This window comes from Bacillus rossius, chromosome 1 (genome assembly GCF_032445375.1).
Source record: "Bacillus rossius redtenbacheri isolate Brsri chromosome 1, Brsri_v3, whole genome shotgun sequence".
NCBI lineage: Eukaryota > Metazoa > Arthropoda > Insecta > Phasmatodea > Bacillidae > Bacillus > Bacillus rossius.
The window spans coordinates 240181852-240202903 of record NC_086330.1 but is presented as its reverse complement, the minus strand read 5'-3'; the positions used below and the strand labels follow the sequence as shown (position 1 = coordinate 240202903).

The 21052-nt window shown below is 34.5% G+C and overlaps 1 protein-coding gene across 1 annotated transcript in view; it reads right to left on the bottom strand.

The window, feature by feature from the left end:
* Positions 1 to 21052, bottom strand: part of LOC134527405 (coatomer subunit epsilon) — a 32919-nt gene that overhangs the window by 9766 nt on the left and 2101 nt on the right. Inside the window, exons 2-5 of the mRNA XM_063360068.1 lie at positions 16910 to 17073; positions 16668 to 16820; positions 13401 to 13536; positions 1576 to 1800 (exon numbers count right to left, since the gene is read on the bottom strand). Of these exons, the coding sequence (XP_063216138.1) occupies positions 1576 to 1800; positions 13401 to 13536; positions 16668 to 16820; positions 16910 to 17073 (678 nt within the window). The remainder of the gene's footprint in view (positions 1 to 1575; positions 1801 to 13400; positions 13537 to 16667; positions 16821 to 16909; positions 17074 to 21052) is intronic.

Here is a 21052-nt window from a genome sequence, read left to right as displayed (position 1 = left end):
ATTTTTGTGGAGAAATGTTGAGAAATATTGTAGCTGTCCGGTATTAGTCTCTAGTGTATTTGCTTATAATGTATGAATTACAAGCCACTGCATGTACTGAGTCCAGTGTCTCAACTGTATTCTACGAAAAATACCGTCCGAAAAACAAGAAGCCCACAACTCACGTAGTTTCGGTTCCCTGCAAGAATTTTCTAAGATTTCCGAAGTTTATTAACGCCACTTCAGCCGCTAAATCAGAAGTTCAAGCATGTTGTGACTGACCTAACCTAACCTAACACTTTGATATTTTTTAATTTCAATTTTTGAGAGAAATCAGAAGTTGCATGAACGTGGTAGGGAACCTAAACTACGTGAGTTGTAGGCTACCGCCGAAAAACATCAAACTTTTGTACCCTTTGTAAAATTTCATCACGGTAAACAACACGCTAGAAAGGAAGGTCTTCAAGTAGTAAATTTTGTGACCATTGTTAAAGTGTATCACTCCATTTATTGGTGCGAAAACACGTTAAAAATACGTGAAAAGTAATTTCAATACAACTTTGAAACGTACTGCAGAGTTTATAAAACCACACATCTTTCTTTATGTTTTTTTCAATGCACTCAATATAGCCAACATAATACCTTTGCTGCAACTTGCCCTACGTAAACACGTTTCATATTTTAGCTTTTGTAAAAACTTACGTAATGTTTTTGTATAGAACAGCAGTTGGCGACCATGAAATGACACGGAAAGAAAATGTCTGTTATATCAAGCAGCAACTTTAATTCTTCTTCATGTTTACTTACGGCTACACCACTTATTAAATTAAATATCGTAATTATTTTTGTTTATGTTTTCAATTTATGTACACATAGTGAACTTCGAAAATTCTTCAAGCGAAAACATTTTGCGAATATCTGAAACGAATAAATATGCACTAATGACTGGGATTTGTGTACACATGGAAGAATTGTACCGTCGGGATGCATTGCAGTATCAGAAAGAAGAAATAGGCTTGAAATCTTGAAATTTTTTCTGTGGAAAATATGCTTGGAATTACTAGGTAATATGGTGACGTGAATAAAGATAAATTACGCCCGCGGAAAATAAGCTTGGAATTACAGTTAAGGTTATGTGAGAAGTATTATTGGCGAGAGCAAACATCGGTTATCAAAATATCGCAAGTATTTACCGATGTCCGATATTAAAAAATGTGCCGATATTACCGATCTCCGATATCGGATATCGAATATCGGGCCATCACTATAACAAAACATTTGGTTTATAGCTATTCTAATGTGACTTTATATGTAGATGAATAGTTCTACTATAGTTTAGTTTGCCATCTATTCCATGATGATACAAAAAAAAAGTATACATTTTTATTGCTACTCTTAATTCAATGAAATCTTTTTAGAAAGATACCATAGATGCTTTTTTTTATATTTAATGTTGAATGTTAAGTGCTGAGTAAGTAAAATATAATAATATTGTGAAAAAATTTATTTTTTTAACATAAAATTAATTAGCTCGACGAGTCCATTGGTAAAATGTTAACACTGCTTGAGAAGAGAGTAATTGCAATGGTGCAGCACCTCCGGAGGCTTGCCGAGGTGCTGCGACAGCACGATCATGTTGACGAGCGTGTCCGGGTTGTTGCTGTCCTTGTCCAGGGCCTCCTGCAGGGCGGCCTCCACCTCCTCGTACCGGGCCTGCCCCAGGAAGGACACCGCCTGCCCGTTGAGCAGCAGCGGGGTGCCCGTGTGCTTGTCCGTCATCTCCTGGAAGATGTAGTAGGCGTCCTGCAGCTTCTCCCCGCCCTGCAAGCATCCAGCACCGCCATGTGCATTCACCATGCTTATTGATTTTTCATTTCCTCTGTGTACAATTTTACACCATGAAAAAAGCTGTTTCTTAATAAATAAAAAAAAGGAGTTTGTAATTTAACAGCAACGACCATATAAGTCAAAGACCAGAAACTCAACGTTGTTTTTCTGTACCCACATACAACTGCCAAATACACCTCCTTCCATGAATCTACAAATGAAGTAACATGATCAAAAGTGCATGACAGACTGTATCGAAAAATCTGACTAACTCTTTTTTCGAGCTCGAAGAGAAGCACTGTATAGCTATCATTTTTACGTAGTATGATCAAACATTTTAATTAATAATAATAAAAATTATAAACACCTGAGACCTTTTTATTTGCCACATTCTTACTTTCAGGATGCTCGATTCAATCTCAATATGCTGAAAGTGTTCCTCCTCTGTTGAAATGTGTTCTTACATTGATTATTAACATGTAGACAAAATTACACCAGCTAATTTCATTTTCTTCAGTTGTCATAAAAGCAATCGGTGGTAAAGCATTTCCTTGAAAAACCCCACATTTAACTAACAATAATCCTAATAATATTGTAAATGTGAAAATTTGTATGTTTGGATGTTTGTTACTCAATCATGCAAAAATGGCAAAACAAATTTGAATTCAATTTGGCACACAGATAGTTTATTACCTGGATTAACACATAGACCACATATTAATTTGAAATTCCATCCCTAATGGAGTGAAAAATAGATAAATTCATTTTAATAACAGAAAAAATCATAGGCCATAGACATACAAATAGTGAGTGTCGTCATTTCTCTATGTCTGCCACACAATCATGTAGTAAGGTCTGGCAACTTCCTATCCTTCTCCTTTGTGAGACCCGTCCGCTTAGTGGAGCAGCGGCGACTAGCAAACAAACGACATTAATTAGTTTAGTTCTGAACTTCCTCAATAGATAGTGTTTCCTTGAATTTAAACGCGCTATTGTTTGATGAGTCTGTCACATCTTGCGTAGGGTTTGTGAAAGTTTCAAGAGTATCAAGTGCCCAAAACTTACACGTACTGGCGGATAATAATAAATCAAAGAATGTTATCTACAGAAGTATATTAACTTAATATATGTGCATCACATAAAAAACAATGTACGATATGACTGATAAAATTTTTTATCCAATTTTTTTTATTATTCTCACATTTTTCTCTGGATCCAATTCTGAAATCCATGCAGATGAAGTCACAGGCAGATGCCAGGATGAAATAAATAAGATAATAAATTAACATTAAGAATGGGCTTTACAGAGAACATTTTTAACAAAGATTTTTTTATTGGTTGGATGTAAATATTCCTTACACTTGCTGTAATTAGTTATCAATCTATATACTATATCATTATTCTTATTTGAGTTCCAAAGTAGTGGAGGTTTACGGCTGTTGAAGGAATTTTAATGCCTGTAGTTTCGAAAATATAAGGACATTTTAGGTAATGATAATAGCAAATATGAATAAATAATGCATCAAGAATGTTCCTTCACTATCCTTTATCCTACAAAGGAATTTATAACAATAATTTCATTTGTTATTTGAGATAAATAATTTAAAATTTGTTTTGAATTTTGTTGAGTTTTTCAATGTCAGTGCCGTTGATATTATTCCAAATAATGGAACCATATTAAAGTTTGTATCTAATAAGGGTAATGAGGGACAGAGTGGAATATAAATTTTTGTAGAATAGTAGGTAATGAACTTCATGAGACCAAGATTTCTGTTAGAATGAGATATAAGGGATTCAATATGTAAATGGTAATTTAATTTGAAATCAAGTAAAATGCCTACATCTTTAACATAAAGTGATTTCAATATAGGAGAATTGTCAAGATTATGGTCATAGACAATGGGATATAATTATCTGGAGAAGGTTATAACAGTAGTTATTTCATTGTTAAGTTCAACCATGTTAGAATACGCCAATTGACAACTTCAGAGATGACAGGCCTAAGTAGGTAACAGTCTTCATAGGATGATATTTTTTGGTGTATTTTTAAGTCATAGACGAAGAAAGTTCCAGTGGAGTGGTTAACTATAAGATAATGTCATTAATATAAATATTGAATGATAGGCATGAATGTGTGCCACCTTGAGGAATGCCGGAAGTAGCGAGATGTAGATTGGATTTTACATTGTTTATTGATACAAAGAAATTTCTGTTGATTAGATAGCCAAGTTAAGTATCATTTACACCGAATTTAGAACATTTGTTAAGAAGAATTTGGTGGTTTACAGTATCGGAAGCTTCGACTAAATCCAAATAACAAGCATCGACTTGCCTACGAGTAATTACTTCTGAGTAAATAGGATTTTAAAAAGAGACTAAATTAGTTGTGATGGTTTTACCGGTTCTGAAACTGAGAGTCGATGAATTGATTTTTTAAATTTAATTTAAGATGCTTTAAAATAAGTTTCTCAAAGATTTTTGCAAAACCACTGAGGAGTGAAATAGGCATATAGTTCAAGACATTATGCTTGTTACCTTTTTTATAAATGAGAATTACTTTAGCTAGCTTCCATTTGGAAGGATCAATTTGACTGTTTATGCTAATGTTATACATATGCTGAAGGATAGGGGCAAGGAGAAGGAAATAGGTAGATTATTTTTGCTGGTAGGAGTTACATTGACACTAGAAAAGTATTCAGCAAAACAGTTAGCAATATGTGAAAGGTCACTAGTTACTATATCATTTACCTTCAGTGATAGTTGATGAGTATAGCCTCTTCTCATAATTCTAACATAATTCCAGAATTTTTTATTATTTATATTATACAGCCAATATTTTTTATCTCTAGATATAAGCAATTTAGTCTCTTTTCTAAAGTGGGAAAACAGAGAATAGTAGAAAAAATTCATATCTCTTTTGTATAATTTATGATAGTGTTTTTTTTAGTTTCAAAGATTTCTTCTCATAATTCTAACATAATTCCAGAATTTTTTATTATTTATATTATACAGCCAATATTTTTTATCTCTAGATATAAGCATTTTTCTGAAGTGGGAAAACAGAGAATAGTAGAAAAAATTCATACCTCTTTTGTATAATTTATGATAGTGTTTTTTTTTTAGTTTCAAAGATTTGATGAGTTGTTTAGAATACCAGACAGAAAACTTTGATGTATATTTCACAGTAGTAGGAATATGAGATTGTAATAGATCTTGCATCATGGATGATAGGTGATCTACCATAAAATTTACATTATAACTGTTAATTTTTCAAAGTATTAAATTCACCAATAAAATCACAATGTTTGTAGTTTTTAAAGGAACACGAAGCATTTTGGAATGTTGAAACAGAGTCAAATTTGATGTAACTTAAATAGCTGGATGCTAGATGTCTTCTTTTACTAGCTAATCCAGAGCTTTATTGATGGTACAGAGTTCAAGATATGTAAAATATAGGTCCAGCATCCGATTAGATGGTTGATTATAGTTACATTAAGATAAACTCTTTGCTGTTATAAAAATGATTAGAGCATATGCTTTGGATTTAATAGTGAACTGAGATATATTAAATTTATGCATTTGTGACCATTCAATGCCTGGGGCATTCAAATCTGCTATTAATAGTATGTTGTCTTGAGTATTCTTGAATTTATTTTCTAGATCTTCAAATAGGATGCAAAAGTTGATGGAGTAGTATGGGGAGGAATATAAATGTTACCAAGATTTAAATATTTAGTTTGATGAGTTTTAATTTTTATCCAGATGGCTTCAATACTGAGGTGATCGTATTCACACATAGATATTATATTTTTTAATTTATGATTATTAACAGCTATAAATACGCCGCCGCCTCTTTTCCTGCAAGTTCGAGATGGGTCTCTGTCCTAAATATGTAGTAGGAGTTGTTAAGATAATGAGAGTCAAAAAAGGTACCTGTAAACCATGTTTCCATAAGACCTTAAAATCACGTCATGTACCTTTCCGCGAACTTTCCAAACCATCCTTCAAACCATCCTTTACTGGCAATGAAAATGATATTACTGTCCAGATATTTACATTTTCATTTATAAAAAAAAATCCTTTCTTTTTTTCTTTTTCTTTTTTAAATTACAAAGCGAGGGCTGGAATCAAGACATGTGGGTTTTGGGCTGGCCCTTCCTGAATGGCTAGGAATAGGCGACGTAGAATCACAGTTGGCACGTTTATCATAGTGAAGCTGTTGTTTATACAAACAAAGTCTTCTTCTAGGACAGACATATGATGAAAGGAGGTGTACGAGTTAAATTTTGTCTTGAGTTTTGTTACTTTTACATGTGATAGATTAATTCATTAGAAATGTATTCATAATCTCATGCTCTTGAACAGAAAGATAAAGAAAAGTAACAAATAAAGCTTCAGTTTTTTTTTCAAAGCTGGCTTGCTAACTGTTTTTAGGGTAGGAATGATTCTGATACCCATTTGCATAGTTGTTTTCTTACTATAGTGGCATTACCAGAATTACATAGGTGTCAGTTTCCAAAAACTGCCTTGGCTCATCTGGACACATGTGTAAACTGTTGCTATGTTGAACAGTAAGGATGTGTGCTTTACCGATACAGCTTTAACCAAAGATTCTTTAGTACAAGGCTGCATCCATGAATGGATATCTAAATTATTTTGATGCTAACAATCTAGTATACAAACAAAGGAATACTTTTTCGACGGTTATTTGTTTGCAGCTATGCATTTTTCACCCTAAATTTTCAATTAATACACAAGTAATTTAATCATTTGACAATAACAGATAAACACAAAAGGATGTAGACAACAGTTTGCTGGCTAAGCAACAGATTATTACATTTTTACTTAGACATGGCCACAAGTGTGAGTTAAAAGATGCAAGCAACTTGTCCTTTCACGAACAGTTGGATTGGAAATTCTGTAAGGGTGCTTACAACTATTTGGAAGGTTAACAAAAATGGATGACATCCTTAAGATGCATTTTTCAAGGATCCTTAGGCTACAGAATCACTTTAAGACGGTATCTAGAAACAGCAATGTTTTATCCACTACTGATGTGGGCCAGTATGTTGTCAAAAATTTGAGTAATTTTGTTATATTTGTTATGTTTTGAATCCTGTCTCTGCCAAATTCTGTACTGTAATTATTATAAATTATTTTAGTATCTCATTAGTTTTTCACCTATTTCTGAAACATGTTTAAATTTATAATGAATTAAATACAGAATTAGTACTTAGAACTGTATTGATTTCCCCTTCTTTCATTACTTGTATTAAATAAATTAAAGTATTAGAACAGCATTTATCATTTTATACATACATTTACTTCAGTAAAAAAAACATTTATATTTATATTTTACCACGAATATTAACAATTTCTATAAATTTACAAAAAAACTAGTTCACTATAGTAAGCGCTATCTATAGTCCTTATTTTAAACATTGCCTGGGAACCTAACGGGTTCCTACCTGCTGGAAGAACACAAACTTTTACTAAGTATTATATTCTGCTCTATTAATTAATAATCTTCATTTATTAACATCAGTGGACAGAAACTGTGAAGATATGGTAAGTTGTTGTAAGTCTGACATTATAGCCTACAAATGGTTTTTTTGCAAAGAAGGCAAGATTAGCTAGTTCAAAGATTACATTGGGCCTTATTCTACATCATAGATATTTTAGACTATTTGAAATTTTTGAAACTGTAGCATAATCATGGATTAGCATATTAAAAGAGACTCTTTAAGAAGTCCTTTAAATCAACCCAGAGGAAGGACATTAATACCAACCATTACCCTCAGTATTCAAGCTACAGTAAACTCTCGATTATCCATGTTAATTGGGACCTATCGATGCCTGGATAGTTGAAATAATGTAATAAAAAATAAATAAAAACAGGTAATCCGTTGTAAGGGTTACCCTTGAATATTTCTCTTCAGTAGAATTCTGAACATAAGTGAAGATTTTGTTGGAACACAAAACAATACGTCACTGCGTCGCCATGCTGTCTTTCTCTGTCTACTGGAGAGCAGCAGTCACCCACTCCTCTCCCCCTTTGCCCCTCTTTCTTTGTATTTAACTTTTTGACCCCTCGATGGCAAGTTATTCTTTCTTCTCAGTTCCTAGTCTTTTCATAAAACTAGCACACAGAGAAACTTGTGCCAGGCTGGAGGAATGCATATGTAACACTTCAATACACAAATTCTCCGAGGCGTACTTTTCACAGACCTAACACACGAAAGTTTCCATAACTAAAAATGAATGTGGCAATACGTATACATCTTGCAGAGCCGTAGCTGCAGTGTTCATCTTGAAATGTTGCAGTTACAAGCTTGGGAAATACAAAGCACGAGACAATATTGTTGATGTCATGAAAACTCGTTGTGATAGACATGAAAATTTCCTTTGCGTACATTGCTGATTCATGGTCACTTACAACAGCCGAAGAGGGAAAGTTAAATCAACACTGCTCAAGACAAGATATCATAAACCATGTACACACATTATGACAAGTTTGTTTTTTAGAATTATTGTGTGTCCCTTCCTCCAGCCGAAAGCCAGCAAGTCACATAACTCACCGGGCGCCTGCCCGGCCAATGGACGAGCGGAAAGTGGCATATCGGCACATTAAACAAACAAGAAGGAAAATGGAAAGTGAAGCAGTGTCTGGACATCCTCCTTGGGTTTAATTTGGTGACAGCTGAGGGGGTGGGTGACAGGAAGGGGGCCCAGATAATTGAGTCTGCTATATTACAGTTCTTAATCAAAAATGTTTCTCACTGGTGAGATGTTTTGGGTTTCATTCCAATTCATTTCAATTTAGCAGTTATTGCATCCTGCATGCGGTACAGTACATTCGTGCTGTCGACCATACTCGTCGGATGCCATTCCAGACAATCCAACAAAACTTAAAAAAGAGCACATGATGTAAAGGTCAAACAGGAGAATCCCCATCTTGTTTCTCCATGGTTCATGGGACCACTCCAGGCTAATGCTGATGGTTCCTTACCATAGGCCATGGGCCGACTTGTGATATATATGTTTGTCTTGAACGACCTTGCCGACAAGATAGAGAACCAATCACCTACGTTCCAAGAAAACTGTCTGCTTTTCATGTTTGGGACACAGCAAAAAATAAAATACTCCCAACAGTTTGTGTAAATGACTGAAGGCACTTAGGTGACAAAACATTTAGTTCTCCACTTATTGCTTGTAACAAAGTTTTGTAAACAAAAAAATCCCTTTCTTCTCAACTTACAGGTTCAGGTAGATTTATGTACAAAGCACCTTATATGTTCTCTTATAAACCAAAAGGATATAGCAAACATTTTCACAAATTACATGCAGCCAAAATGTTTCTAGTCTCTTCCATTTAACATGTACAACAATTTTGTAGAATTTCTATAATATAGATATCTCGGTGCAGGTAGGCAGGATCTGTGTGATGACACAGTGAAAACTCTTAAAAAAAAAACCACATACTTGCATAAGCCAAGCATAAACTATCTCTTCTTGTGTTAATGGTTGCATGTTTAAAGATTTCCGAACAAAATACAGCAAATTCTCTCTATTACGTCCCTCTTGTTAACGTACAATCCAGTATAACGTATAAAGCCGCCGGTCCCTTGAAACGCCATGCAAATTAATAAGCATAATAAATATATAACGTACATTTTTCAAAGCCCTAGACTGTAATTTCTCGTTGATACGTATCGTTTTGCCAATATTAATACACAAAATATTAAACATTTTCTCATTTCATACACAATTCTATAGCTTTGTTTAACGACAGGTATTGTGGAAATTGTTACAGATGTTTTCTTTATTTTGTTGAGTAAAATGGCAGTTGCAGTGCTGGTAACCGTGTGGATAGAAATTTCATTCGTATAAAAAAAAGTCAGTTTTTTGTGTGATTGGTGTAGCAACATAACATTCATGCTGAATAATCTAGAGTTATAAATAAAAAACGCTTAGCTTTTTCAATTAAGAAAAAAAGATTTGATTATAATATTTATCCTACAAAATGTGTATTTTCGCGTTTGAATTTGTAGCAATTGATATTGGCCGATGGTGGCCATATCTGGCTAGGTACATAAAACGTGGATTATACGATGGCCAACAACTACTAATGCGTTTTTTGTTACAGTTTGTTTTCTGTTACGATGACCCAACCTATTATTTGTTTGTAAACATCATTTCAGATTGACATATTTCGCAATCGTACACAAATGTAATATATACGTATACAACATTTATTTAACAGATCTAGTGGCACACAGTTTCAGACGCTAGTGAACATTTTGTGACGTTTCGTGAAGCTTGTTTAATGGCGACGTGACGACGTGGGTAACTAGTTTATATTTTTATATTTAGTGTATTACGGCAGCATATGTAAGTAGGCCTACCCATAGAAGTTATGAGTACCCAAAAGCGTGTGGGTATCAGCATTGCAAAAAAAACTAGAGATTCTTACAGTTGTTGACAACTGCAAGAAAAAGTGTGATGTTGCAAAACGCTTTAATATTGCACCTACAAATCTGTCCACAATAAGAAAAGACAGAGCAAAAATTGAAGAAAATGCTGCAAAACTGCACCAGAAGAGGAAAAGATATAGCAAATGTATCGATAGTGACCTTGACAAACATCTTTTTGATTGGATTGTGCAAGCACGCTCTAATAACATACCCATCTCGGGCACAGCACTGCAAGAAAAAGCACGAATGGAGGCACTAAGGCTTGGAATTGACAATTTTCAAGCCTCAAATGGCTGGCTCACATGCTTCAAAGCCATGTGGAATTTAAGTACACTGTAGATATGTGGCGAAGAAGCAACAGTAGACACAAAAATAACAGACAATTGGAAGGAAAATTTACAGTCTCACAGAAGGTTACGATGACAAAAACATCTTTAATGCTGACGAAGCTGGTTTTTTCTATAATCTTTTGCCAGACAGTACATTAGGCCTAAATAGGGAAGCTTGTCACGGAGGGAAACGCAGTAAGGAAAGATTCACTGTACTTTTTTGCACAAACTCTGATGGCTCCAAAAAATTAAAACCTTTGATCATTGGAAAGTACTCCAAACCTAGGTGCTTCAAAACTATCAAGCAGATGCCTTGCACGTACAGAAATAATAAAAATTCCTGGATGACTGCAGTTTTGTTCAAAGAATGGTTGCAAAGTTTGGATGCTAGAATGGGAGCACACAACAGAAAAATTTTACTGTTTTTAGATTCATGCAGTGCTCACACAGTTTGTGTTGAGCTACGAAACATAAAAATTTTTTTCTTCCTACCCAACTGCACTAGTAAATTGCAGCCTTTAGACCAGGGCGTTATTTCACAAGTGAAGCGCTTGTATAGGCGGCAGCTGGTGCAGTTCTTGTGTTGGCAGATGGAGCATCAAAAAGATGTTTCTAAACTGAAGTGGAATATTTTAAATGCCATGCAAAGACTCTGCCTGGTATGGGACCATATCCCACCTCTTTCCATAGCGAAATGTTTCAAGAGGGCAGGGTTCAAGGGAGACACTTCTACAGATGTGACTTTGGAACTTGATGACCAGGGCCAAGATGATGTTCCTGAGTGGTCTCAAGTCTCGCAAAGTCTTATAGTAGAGGCAACAACATTCAATGATTATGTTGATGTTGACAATGCTTTAGTAACTTGCCAAGAAAATGAGGATCAGCAAGAGGAAGAAGCATAATCTGAAGAAAAACATCCTAGTAAACAAGAGGCTACAAATGCACTGGATGTTCTGCACAGGGTATTTCTGACATCAGATGTTCCAGAGGCAAACATGGAACTATTTAGGAAAATAGAGTGTGTAGTTATGAAAGACATTTCTCAATGGAAAGTTCAAACAAACATTCTTGACTAAATGAAAAAACTGTAGGTACTGTATGTTGTACAGTTGAACATTATTTTATAATTGGGTTTGAATATGTCCAGCTATTAGGGAAAAAGTACATGCAAAATGCAAATTCTACCAATTATTTCTCATGGACTAGTAATATTCCATTGCATGTCAGTGCATTTGGCATGTTAATTCAACTGTAACAAAAGGTCGTGCAGGATTTCAATTTTTTTTTTAATTGTGCTGTTTAGTCTTGAAATTTAGGTAACTTTTTTTATTTAATGTCATTAGTTCACTACTAGAAATAATAATAATAATAATAATAATAATAATAATAATGTAGTAATTAGGCCTACGATAAAAAAGCCATCAGGTTGTTGAAATTGGCGTGAAGTGACAAATTGTAACATTTCTTCTGGATGAACCCAATATAAAGTACACCTTCATTAAATAGTGTGTAATATTCTGGTCCCCTCAAGTACTTAATAAAGGGAATTTACTGTATTCAGGTTATAGTCAAAGGATTTACAAAAAATAAATTTTTGAGGGTTCAATAATATCTCTGCAAAGGCTTAATGAATTTTTTTTCTCTGCGAGCTCAATTTGGTCAACTCTCAAAGGAAGAGTTGGTTGTATCAAAAACTGTCTCAGGCAAAAGTTTTAGAAACATGAAAAAAGATTTATCATAAAACTAAATGGATTTGATACTATGCTACTAAGGGAGTTAAAAGATTTTGGTGATATTAAAAAAATTTACAACTATTTTGAACCGGTCCATATTGTGTCTAAGGGAATGATTAATTTATTGTCTTGAGACTGCATTTTAGTAACCCCCCCTTTCCCGCAGGCAGAGTCGACTGAATCAGAAACTGTTTTGGACATAAGGTTTACAAAATATTTTTTAATTGTGCATACTAAGAAAGCCATAAATTATTTTATCCAACAACCTCTATCTTTGGTTACACCTAGCAGTAAGAGTTGCTCGTATAAAAAATTGTTCCAGAAAAAAGTTTTGGATAATACTTCAAAAGTTTACAATATCTTTGAACAGATATGATACTCTACCTAAAAATGGAGTTAGGTCCCCCCCCCCCCCCCTTTTTCACCCATATTTTATTTGAACTATAGTTGGTTTATAAAAACAAACTTTTAAACAAATGTTTTGGTTCTTCTCTTTGAAGGGATAATAACCTCAACTGGATGAAAAAGGGAGTTACTGTGATTTTTCAGTTTTTCAAGGAACCTACTTAACTTCTACCACCTTGGTCTGGTTTTGGCCATTAACAAACTCCACAGATTTTCTATCTTTATATTTTTTGTGTCACCCTGGAAGTAATTTGTCTAAAATTACTGCAGTTATTGTGTCCATTAAAATGTAGTACCTTTGTGTAGAAATAAGTAAATAAACATTTGAGTTTCCTATAGTTTTGGGATCTAAGGACCATGAAACTAAGTATACACAGTAATTTTATGAAATCCCTACCACAGTAATGACTACAATAAGTACTCCTTATTTGAAATACACCTAAATGAGACTGCTTGAACTTAATACAACTAATGACGCACAAATCCAAGATGTATGTCCCCGACGCTACCTCCTGTGATTTTTTTAATTTGTCAAAAGAAAAAGAGTTTTCGAAATTTTAAAATAAGTTTTACGTCCTAGGCTACAAGTGTGTGTATAATCTGTAGGGTATGTACATACTCAATCAGCTCACACATGCCAACTCTTGCCTTACCATGGTTATATTGAGCCATGCCTGAGCAAGCTGGGTCAGGGTAGCATCGTCATCTCTCTCCTGCATAGATTTCAACTCCTTCAATGCTAGATCAACACGACTCATTTTCAGGTACGTCTGCAGAGTTAGGGCTGAGCTGAAGCAAAAGAAGCAAAACAAATGCAAACTTTAGATTGCCAAAACTATGAACATATATCAATATGGACAGGAAAATATTGTTTAATAAAAGCCTTTATTTCCCATCATTCATTTCTGTAGTCAATTGATTTCAAAAATTATCTATTTTTCAATAAAATACCTTTATGCATTAAGCATAAACTACAATATTATTGACGATAACCTCTAAAATGAACAAAATAATATACATTAATTAAAATCTTAGAACTCCTATATGATCCATATAACTGTTCTGCACTTCAATTATTGAGTCATTGACCATTAATTAAAATTAACCATTGTCAAGATTTCTGCATTTGCTGGCAGAAGATTGTGGCGCCTGTCACTCACAAGTGAGTATTGGGAGAATGATCTCTCACTGTCCACATTACTGGCAGGCAACCATATTGCCTTCAAACATCCTGAAGCAAAATCACTATGGTCAGCCTTCCATGAGCACAGCAGATTCACCATGTCTACTTCAGAACAATCTGGCCTCCCTAGATCTTCTATGATTGGGTTTCTAACCTTATAAAAAGGTTTGCAGGGCAAGTTGTTTGATAAAAGGTATGTTGTTCATATCCTTCTGAAGGTGTTTTTTTTCTGGGATTGGTTTCATAATGTTTCTGGGATTAAGCAGAACACTTATGCTCAAAAACATTTTTGCAGCATAATCATTTTTCCTAAAATCTTGAAGTTTGGAATGTGCCTTCACTGCTGCTGCTTTAAGTGATGACAGTTCCTCAGCTTTCTTAACTGCAGACAACTGCTCAAGCAAAACCATACAAGGGCTGAACTGCTCGATTTGTCCAGTGCTTAGCAACTGTAGTTTTGTCTCTATATCATTTAGTTTACAGCACAGGATATGTGATGTTGCATAAGAAGAACCTTCAAGAATTAGCTCTTCAATTGGCTTGCAGTATTCTGAAACAAATTATAGCCTCAACTTTGATTTATAGCAGTTCTGCAGAGCTCCTCTCCTTTAGCCAAGTAATACCACTGTTGTTATAGTCTGATGAATTACCAGATGATGCAAAGAACTCAATGTCGTCATCAAAATAGCTGCAAATGTAAACTACTGAACGGAACCACAAATTCCACCTCGTTAAAACTGGCTCAGGGAACACCTTTACTTTTCCACTGGACATTCCATACTTTTCTGATAGTATGTAGGATAGGTAGTGGTGTTTCCTTTTCCTGCTGTTCAAAAATGCCTTCTTGATCTTTGCCACTGTTTTGTTTAACAGTGTTAGTGAAGTCTGCCAAGTATTGCCCACTAAGTGCATCTTGTGGGCCCAGCATTGCAAATGAACTGCATGTTCCAGTAGACCAGACAGATTATTGAAACATTTGATCATACAAGGAGCAGAATCACTCACTATGGCCTTAACTGAATCAAATCCAATTCCATACTTTGCTAGGGTATCCGAAATTGCTTTTGAACATGTTGCATATTTTGCAGTATCAAGTACAGTGGAAGCAACTAGCTTTGTGGTCTGGTTACTGGCTGTTTCCAATTTCTTAAAGAGAATGTTGAAAACACATCTTCCACCTATGTCAGTTGTTTCTTCCCAAAGGACACAAATATCTCTTTACCTTCAAACTCTTTCTTAATATCATTTTCAATTTTTCCACCTAATTTGGGGATACATGTTCTACGAAGGGAACTAACGGAAGGAATATCCCCACCTCACTTAACATTTTTGTTTATCCAGTCACTGAATTTTCTGTTTAACTTTTCAAGTGGTATGTTCGCCGAAATAAATGGTTCTGTGGTTTCCAAAATGAAATTTTCCCTGTCATCTTTCATCTCTTTCCAACTATAGCTACCTCTTCCAGTGTTGCAAGGCGCTTGTTGCTGGTACCGGGACTACCTAACCTTACTTTAATGTGATGTTTGCCTTGCACATGTTTGACAACAGTGTCACGTCTTTCATGGTCCACTCTACAATTACACCATTTGCAAAACAAAATTTTCTTTGAGGTATACAACCCTTCAGATTTTAACTCTGCTGCACGTGACTCGGGGGTGGCTTTAATTTTTGGCAACGCGGTAAAGAAAAACAAACTCAATACTACCTCATGCTGCATGAGGTAGTATTGAGTGTGTTTGCATGAGTCATGCAACACGATCCAGGAAACTAAACAATGATACAACCTCCACAGATACAACACAGAACACACTATAAGCACCAAAAATAATTGTTTATGAACGTTAACACGAATTTGACGTATCAATTTTATTCCGTGCAGTAAATAGACAACTGCGCAATTGTATGGTTAATATTCCAATATCCGTGTCTTTTGAAATCAAACGTTCCACTGCGATTTAAAAATTTTAATTAATTTTTTCACTTGGGTTTCTGTTTTAAAAAATTCAATCTCGTTATTTACTTAACTTTTTTGGTAGTTTAGAACACGTTCTCTCTGGAGCATTGCTAGCAAAACAATTGTCAAGCAGTCTGGCTATATACCGCTCCGCTGGCCATAATCTTGACTGAAGCCATGATGGCCGCCGTATTTACATTTCAATTGCCGAAACAAAATATTATTCTTATGTTCTTAGTATGCCCAACGTTGTATTATTTACTTAACATAAATTATTGGCAAGTTTGCATACATCGTTTGTCGGCTGACGTAGTTTTTTTTTAATTGTTCCCTTGCGAAACGATCTACCAATTTTCATAGTTTTTCGCGAGAAAGGCCATTTTCGCGTTTTGTTGTTGTTTACCACAATAGTCGCATAATTTTGCGAAAATTCACGTAAAAATCATTACACCATTTTTTCCCGTCTCTATATATCAAGCATACACAAACATTCAGGCATATGATAACTTCAAAAACAAAGGTTTATTTCTAAGATGGGTAAAGATTAAAAAAATCATACTGAGACAAGTTGATAAATATAGAAACTGGTTGAGAAATTAATCCAAGAGGTCATGAAGTAAGATAAATGACATAAATTTGTTATGTGTCAGTCATACACATGCCATTTTTGTGGTTCTAACACCATCGCCATGGTAGCAAGGATGATGCTTTTTATTGCATTTATCTTAACTTAACCCTTAAATAGTGAAAAACAATATAAAAGCAAATCCAAGTATCACTTACCATTCTAGATGGTCAGATTGATTCAGAATGCGCAATGCAGATTCGAAGTTCCCCTCCTGGTAATAGATAGTTGCAGCCACAATCAGGAATGTATGATTACTAACATCGACATTTCCTGATGTCTGTTGATCTAATTTTGAGACAATAGAGCTCCTGAAAATGGAGATGCCACGCTATTAAAACCAAATAAGACAGATTACAGCCAATGTTAGAGACTAACACAAGATACAATTTTTATTTACCTTTTTGCAGGCATTGCAAAATACTCTGCCAAGAGTTTCAGAGGCTGCAGCTCGTCTGGTGACACTCCAGTTATTTCATCCAGCACAACTCTATACTTCTTCTGGGCAATGTAAGCCCTGTACATGAACACATCCCTCTCCAACTGAACAGCAGCACTTGCATTCTGCAAAACCACGCACACTCTGTGGTTTCAATTAGCACCCAAACTTACCTCATGAACAACACAGTTAACAAAACAATGATATGCAATCTGAGCAGCCAAAACACAATTATGATGTTGACTTACATAAAGTTATTGTACTCTACCAGTCATATGGCCTTGCCTTGTATTATATTCCTACATTATGAGCTATCCCAAATGTCAAAAAAATTTAATTTATAGGTTACAGAACAAAAATAAAAAATTTATTTTAAAATAAGGGTAAAAGTTCAATTTACATATCCAAGTTTATCCCATGGATCCTGATGGCATAATCCTGTTCATTTAGATCCTGTGGTACATGATGCTTGCTGTTTTAATTTAGTACATCAAAATATCCTGCACAAACCATCTTAAGTTAAATAAATTTGAAAATATATTTTGTACAGGGTGTCTTACCAGATCTAGTAAATTAAATTCCCTGATTTTTCCAGGTTTTCCAGGTCTAAAACTGAATTTTTCCAGGTTTTCTTTAACACAATTACGACATTCCAAGAAACTGAAAAAAATTGCTTAATATTACATTGACGGGTTTCAAAGTATTTCAACTTACTTAAATTAGTAAAAAAATTACCTTCTTCCAAACGTGACCAAAGTGACTCAATTGATGGCAAATAAAACATGCTGCTACAAATATTTCACACACTTCCTTTTGCAAAAAAAATTAGTAAAAGGAAGCTCCCATCAATTTCGCAGTGACTCAACTTTTGCGTCTATTGCACTTACTTCAGAACGAGCCAAATCCAACATTCGAGCCTTCTTCAACTGCAATGACTTGATCTCCTCTTCAACTCTTATTTTTTCTGCCTTCTTCTTGTCTGTAGCTTCCTTATCTTTTTGTTTTGTTTGCAGGGCTTCCTTACGCCTACAACTAGCATTTCTTACATACTGCTCTACACCTCCAGAACGTTGAACAAAGTCATACATCTATCTTTGTGCGATCAGTATTTCTTCCTGCAAGTTTTCAGTCAGCTGATTAGAATTCACTGAAAATCCTCTTTCCAATGATGCATTTCCATGGGAAAGTACCAACACCATCCTCACAAACTTTAGAAGGCCTGTTTTGGAAGCTACTGTATATGCCTTAAGAATGAGCATCCACAAGTGATCAAGGCACCCGTCTTCTCGAGAAAAAGACGAGAACAGTGCTGCAGAATCTTGCAAGGAACATATCAACTGATATGATCACTCAATGTTATCAGCTTCTTGTCCTGATAGCCACCTGTTTTGAAGACAACATTCTAAACTGTACTTCACACGCTGTTTCCTCACACCCGAATTTAAAGCCACAGACGGACATAAGCAGGAAATTCCCTTGGTAAGATTGTACTTCAGGGGACTTTTGTCTTGAAGTTTTTTTACCATAACCTTTAGTCAAGTCCTATCATTTTTCTGTAACAGGACAGACTTTTCTGGTACTTTCTCTTTCTTGATGGCATGGCGTACTGCATAACCCAACTTGATATTGTTAGCAGTCAATAGATTTTCCTGGTTATCTACATCCAATCGAGATACATTGCGTTTCTCCCTAAAGCTCTTCAGTACTTATGGTTTCAAAATTTTCCTGCCAAAGCTAATAAAACCAGTGAATCATAGAGAAAGGGTGCCATGGGTGCTTCACTTTGGAACATTGTGAGAAACTCTGATGCCAAAAAATGGACGAATGTCAATTTTACTTTTAGAAGATTATCTTCAAGAGCACATTTCACTACACTGAAAGAGAGAGATGAAATAGAAACTTCACTAACAAATTTCTTTAGGTGGGGTAACGTTTTCATGGCACGCTCAGCAACTGCAGTATTCCATCTGATTGCACAAAATTTCTTGGGAAAAAGCTCTGATCCAGTTATTCTAATGTAATGTGCCCTCCTTGCAGATATGTGCTTAAACAAATAGTAACTGTGCCTCAAAAAACTAAAAACGTCCCATTGTGTAACAGAAATTCCAGTTTTGAAAGAACCATGGACCGTATGAAGCCCACAGCTACCAATTTCTAGCAACGATGGTGAATCTTCACCAAAAGTGTCTGTGATATGTATTTTCAACGCTAACAAAAATGTCCAGTTTACGTTGAGGGCATCCATAGATACTTAAAATTAAATGCACCTGTCGGTATAATCTGAACGTGAGAAGCACATGCTGCAGCACGTCACGTCAGCAGGATAACAGACCATCTTGAACCAGTTTGTATCACGTGAATTGATGCCACTTCATCCGATGGTAAATAAAAGAATTTGGACGTGGGAACTGTTCATTATTTGCCATTCAAAAATAAAAATGGGAGGGGATACACATGATGCCACCTCAATGCAAGCTGATCAATAAACAAAAAACGTATTGCCAACTACAACCTACCAAACAAAAATTCCCTGATTTTTCCCTGATTACAAAATTCCCTGATATTTCCAGGTTTTCCAGGGTCAGTAGACACCCTGTTTGTATTCAACTTACGATCACTATTCATTACAGCAAGTTCAAATAATTTTAACTGTGAAATTTATGGTTATGTATTTTTAAATATATTTACACTCTGCATGTTTTTTTTTGTATTCCACCTAGTTACTGCACAACTCACAAGTTATAAAATAATATGAATTATACTAATTAATGTTGTTTAAAACATTGTCTCATATTTTTTTATCATAACTATTATTTAAGGGTTATTTCTGACATTGTAAATCGATTCCTCCCTTGCATTTATTGTTTTGCCAGAAATATTTCCAACCGATATTCATTTAATCTAATATCTTAGTGTAAAAAGTTGCACAAGTGATGATGCCCCTTTTACACCCATAATATTACACTACATGTTAAAAATATTTGTAGCAGAACAATAAATGAGAGTAAAATATTTTAGAAATAGCTCTTAAATAAAAGTAATGATGGAAAAACTAAAAAAATCTCCATGGCATGAGAGACCCATCCGTAATATATTGAAAACATGTAAATATTGATTTAAAATTATTACAATCCTGTAATTTAAGTCTAAAGCATTTTAAAAACATTCTTTTACTAAAATTATATAGGTTTTCATTGATTTTCACCCCACAATTACCCTCAAATTCATCACCCACCCCACTTCAGAAAACGCTTAGGGCCTATTAGATATTTCCAATATAGGTACATAGTGATAACTGTAATTTCAAAGAATAAAAAAGTTAACTGCACAGTTGATATACGTGCAATACACAAGCATCTAATAAAGTGTTTTATCCACACTGTTGAAATATTTATTACAATAATTAAATAGTTTCGTAAAAAACTGTTGGATGATTATTAGTGAAATATTCTTTTATAGTTAGGCCTAATTATATTTCATATTCTGAATAAAGTGATGTTTAAGAAGGGCATATAAAACGTCTCTAAAGCCCAAAGGAAGCAGAGCCCCACTTACTCTTAGCGAGCCGACGGTGCAAAGTCGATTTTTGGTAGTCGGTTGCAAGAAAACATGGATGTAATTGTTGAAATCATATTTTATTTTTTATCAGCCACATGTCTCCTGAACAAAACGATACAACAGTAGGGCATATCAATGATATTGTTCTTGCTAAAAACAAAGCATTAACATGAGTTAATAATTAAGTTTTAATGAAATGCATGCACCAAAACCATTTTGAGAGGCTCCTAATAAAATTTGTTATAAATTTATTTAAGTAGGAAAATGTCTCCAAATAAAACAAAACTATACAAGGACAAAACAGTTTAGTTGTCAACAAATGAAGAAATATAAGCAGAAATTATGCCTAGTTATAAAAATAATTTTTAGAGACATCTTTTCAATAAAATTTTACTAATGACAGGAACATCTTGTCGTATTGCAAAAACATCTCAGTTTCATAACTGAATAATATACATTAGTTTAAGTAATGAGTAAGGGAAATTTATTTTGTCTCTTCTCACAATAAGGTTGAACATTTTATATAAATAAATTATTTCAGTAGCT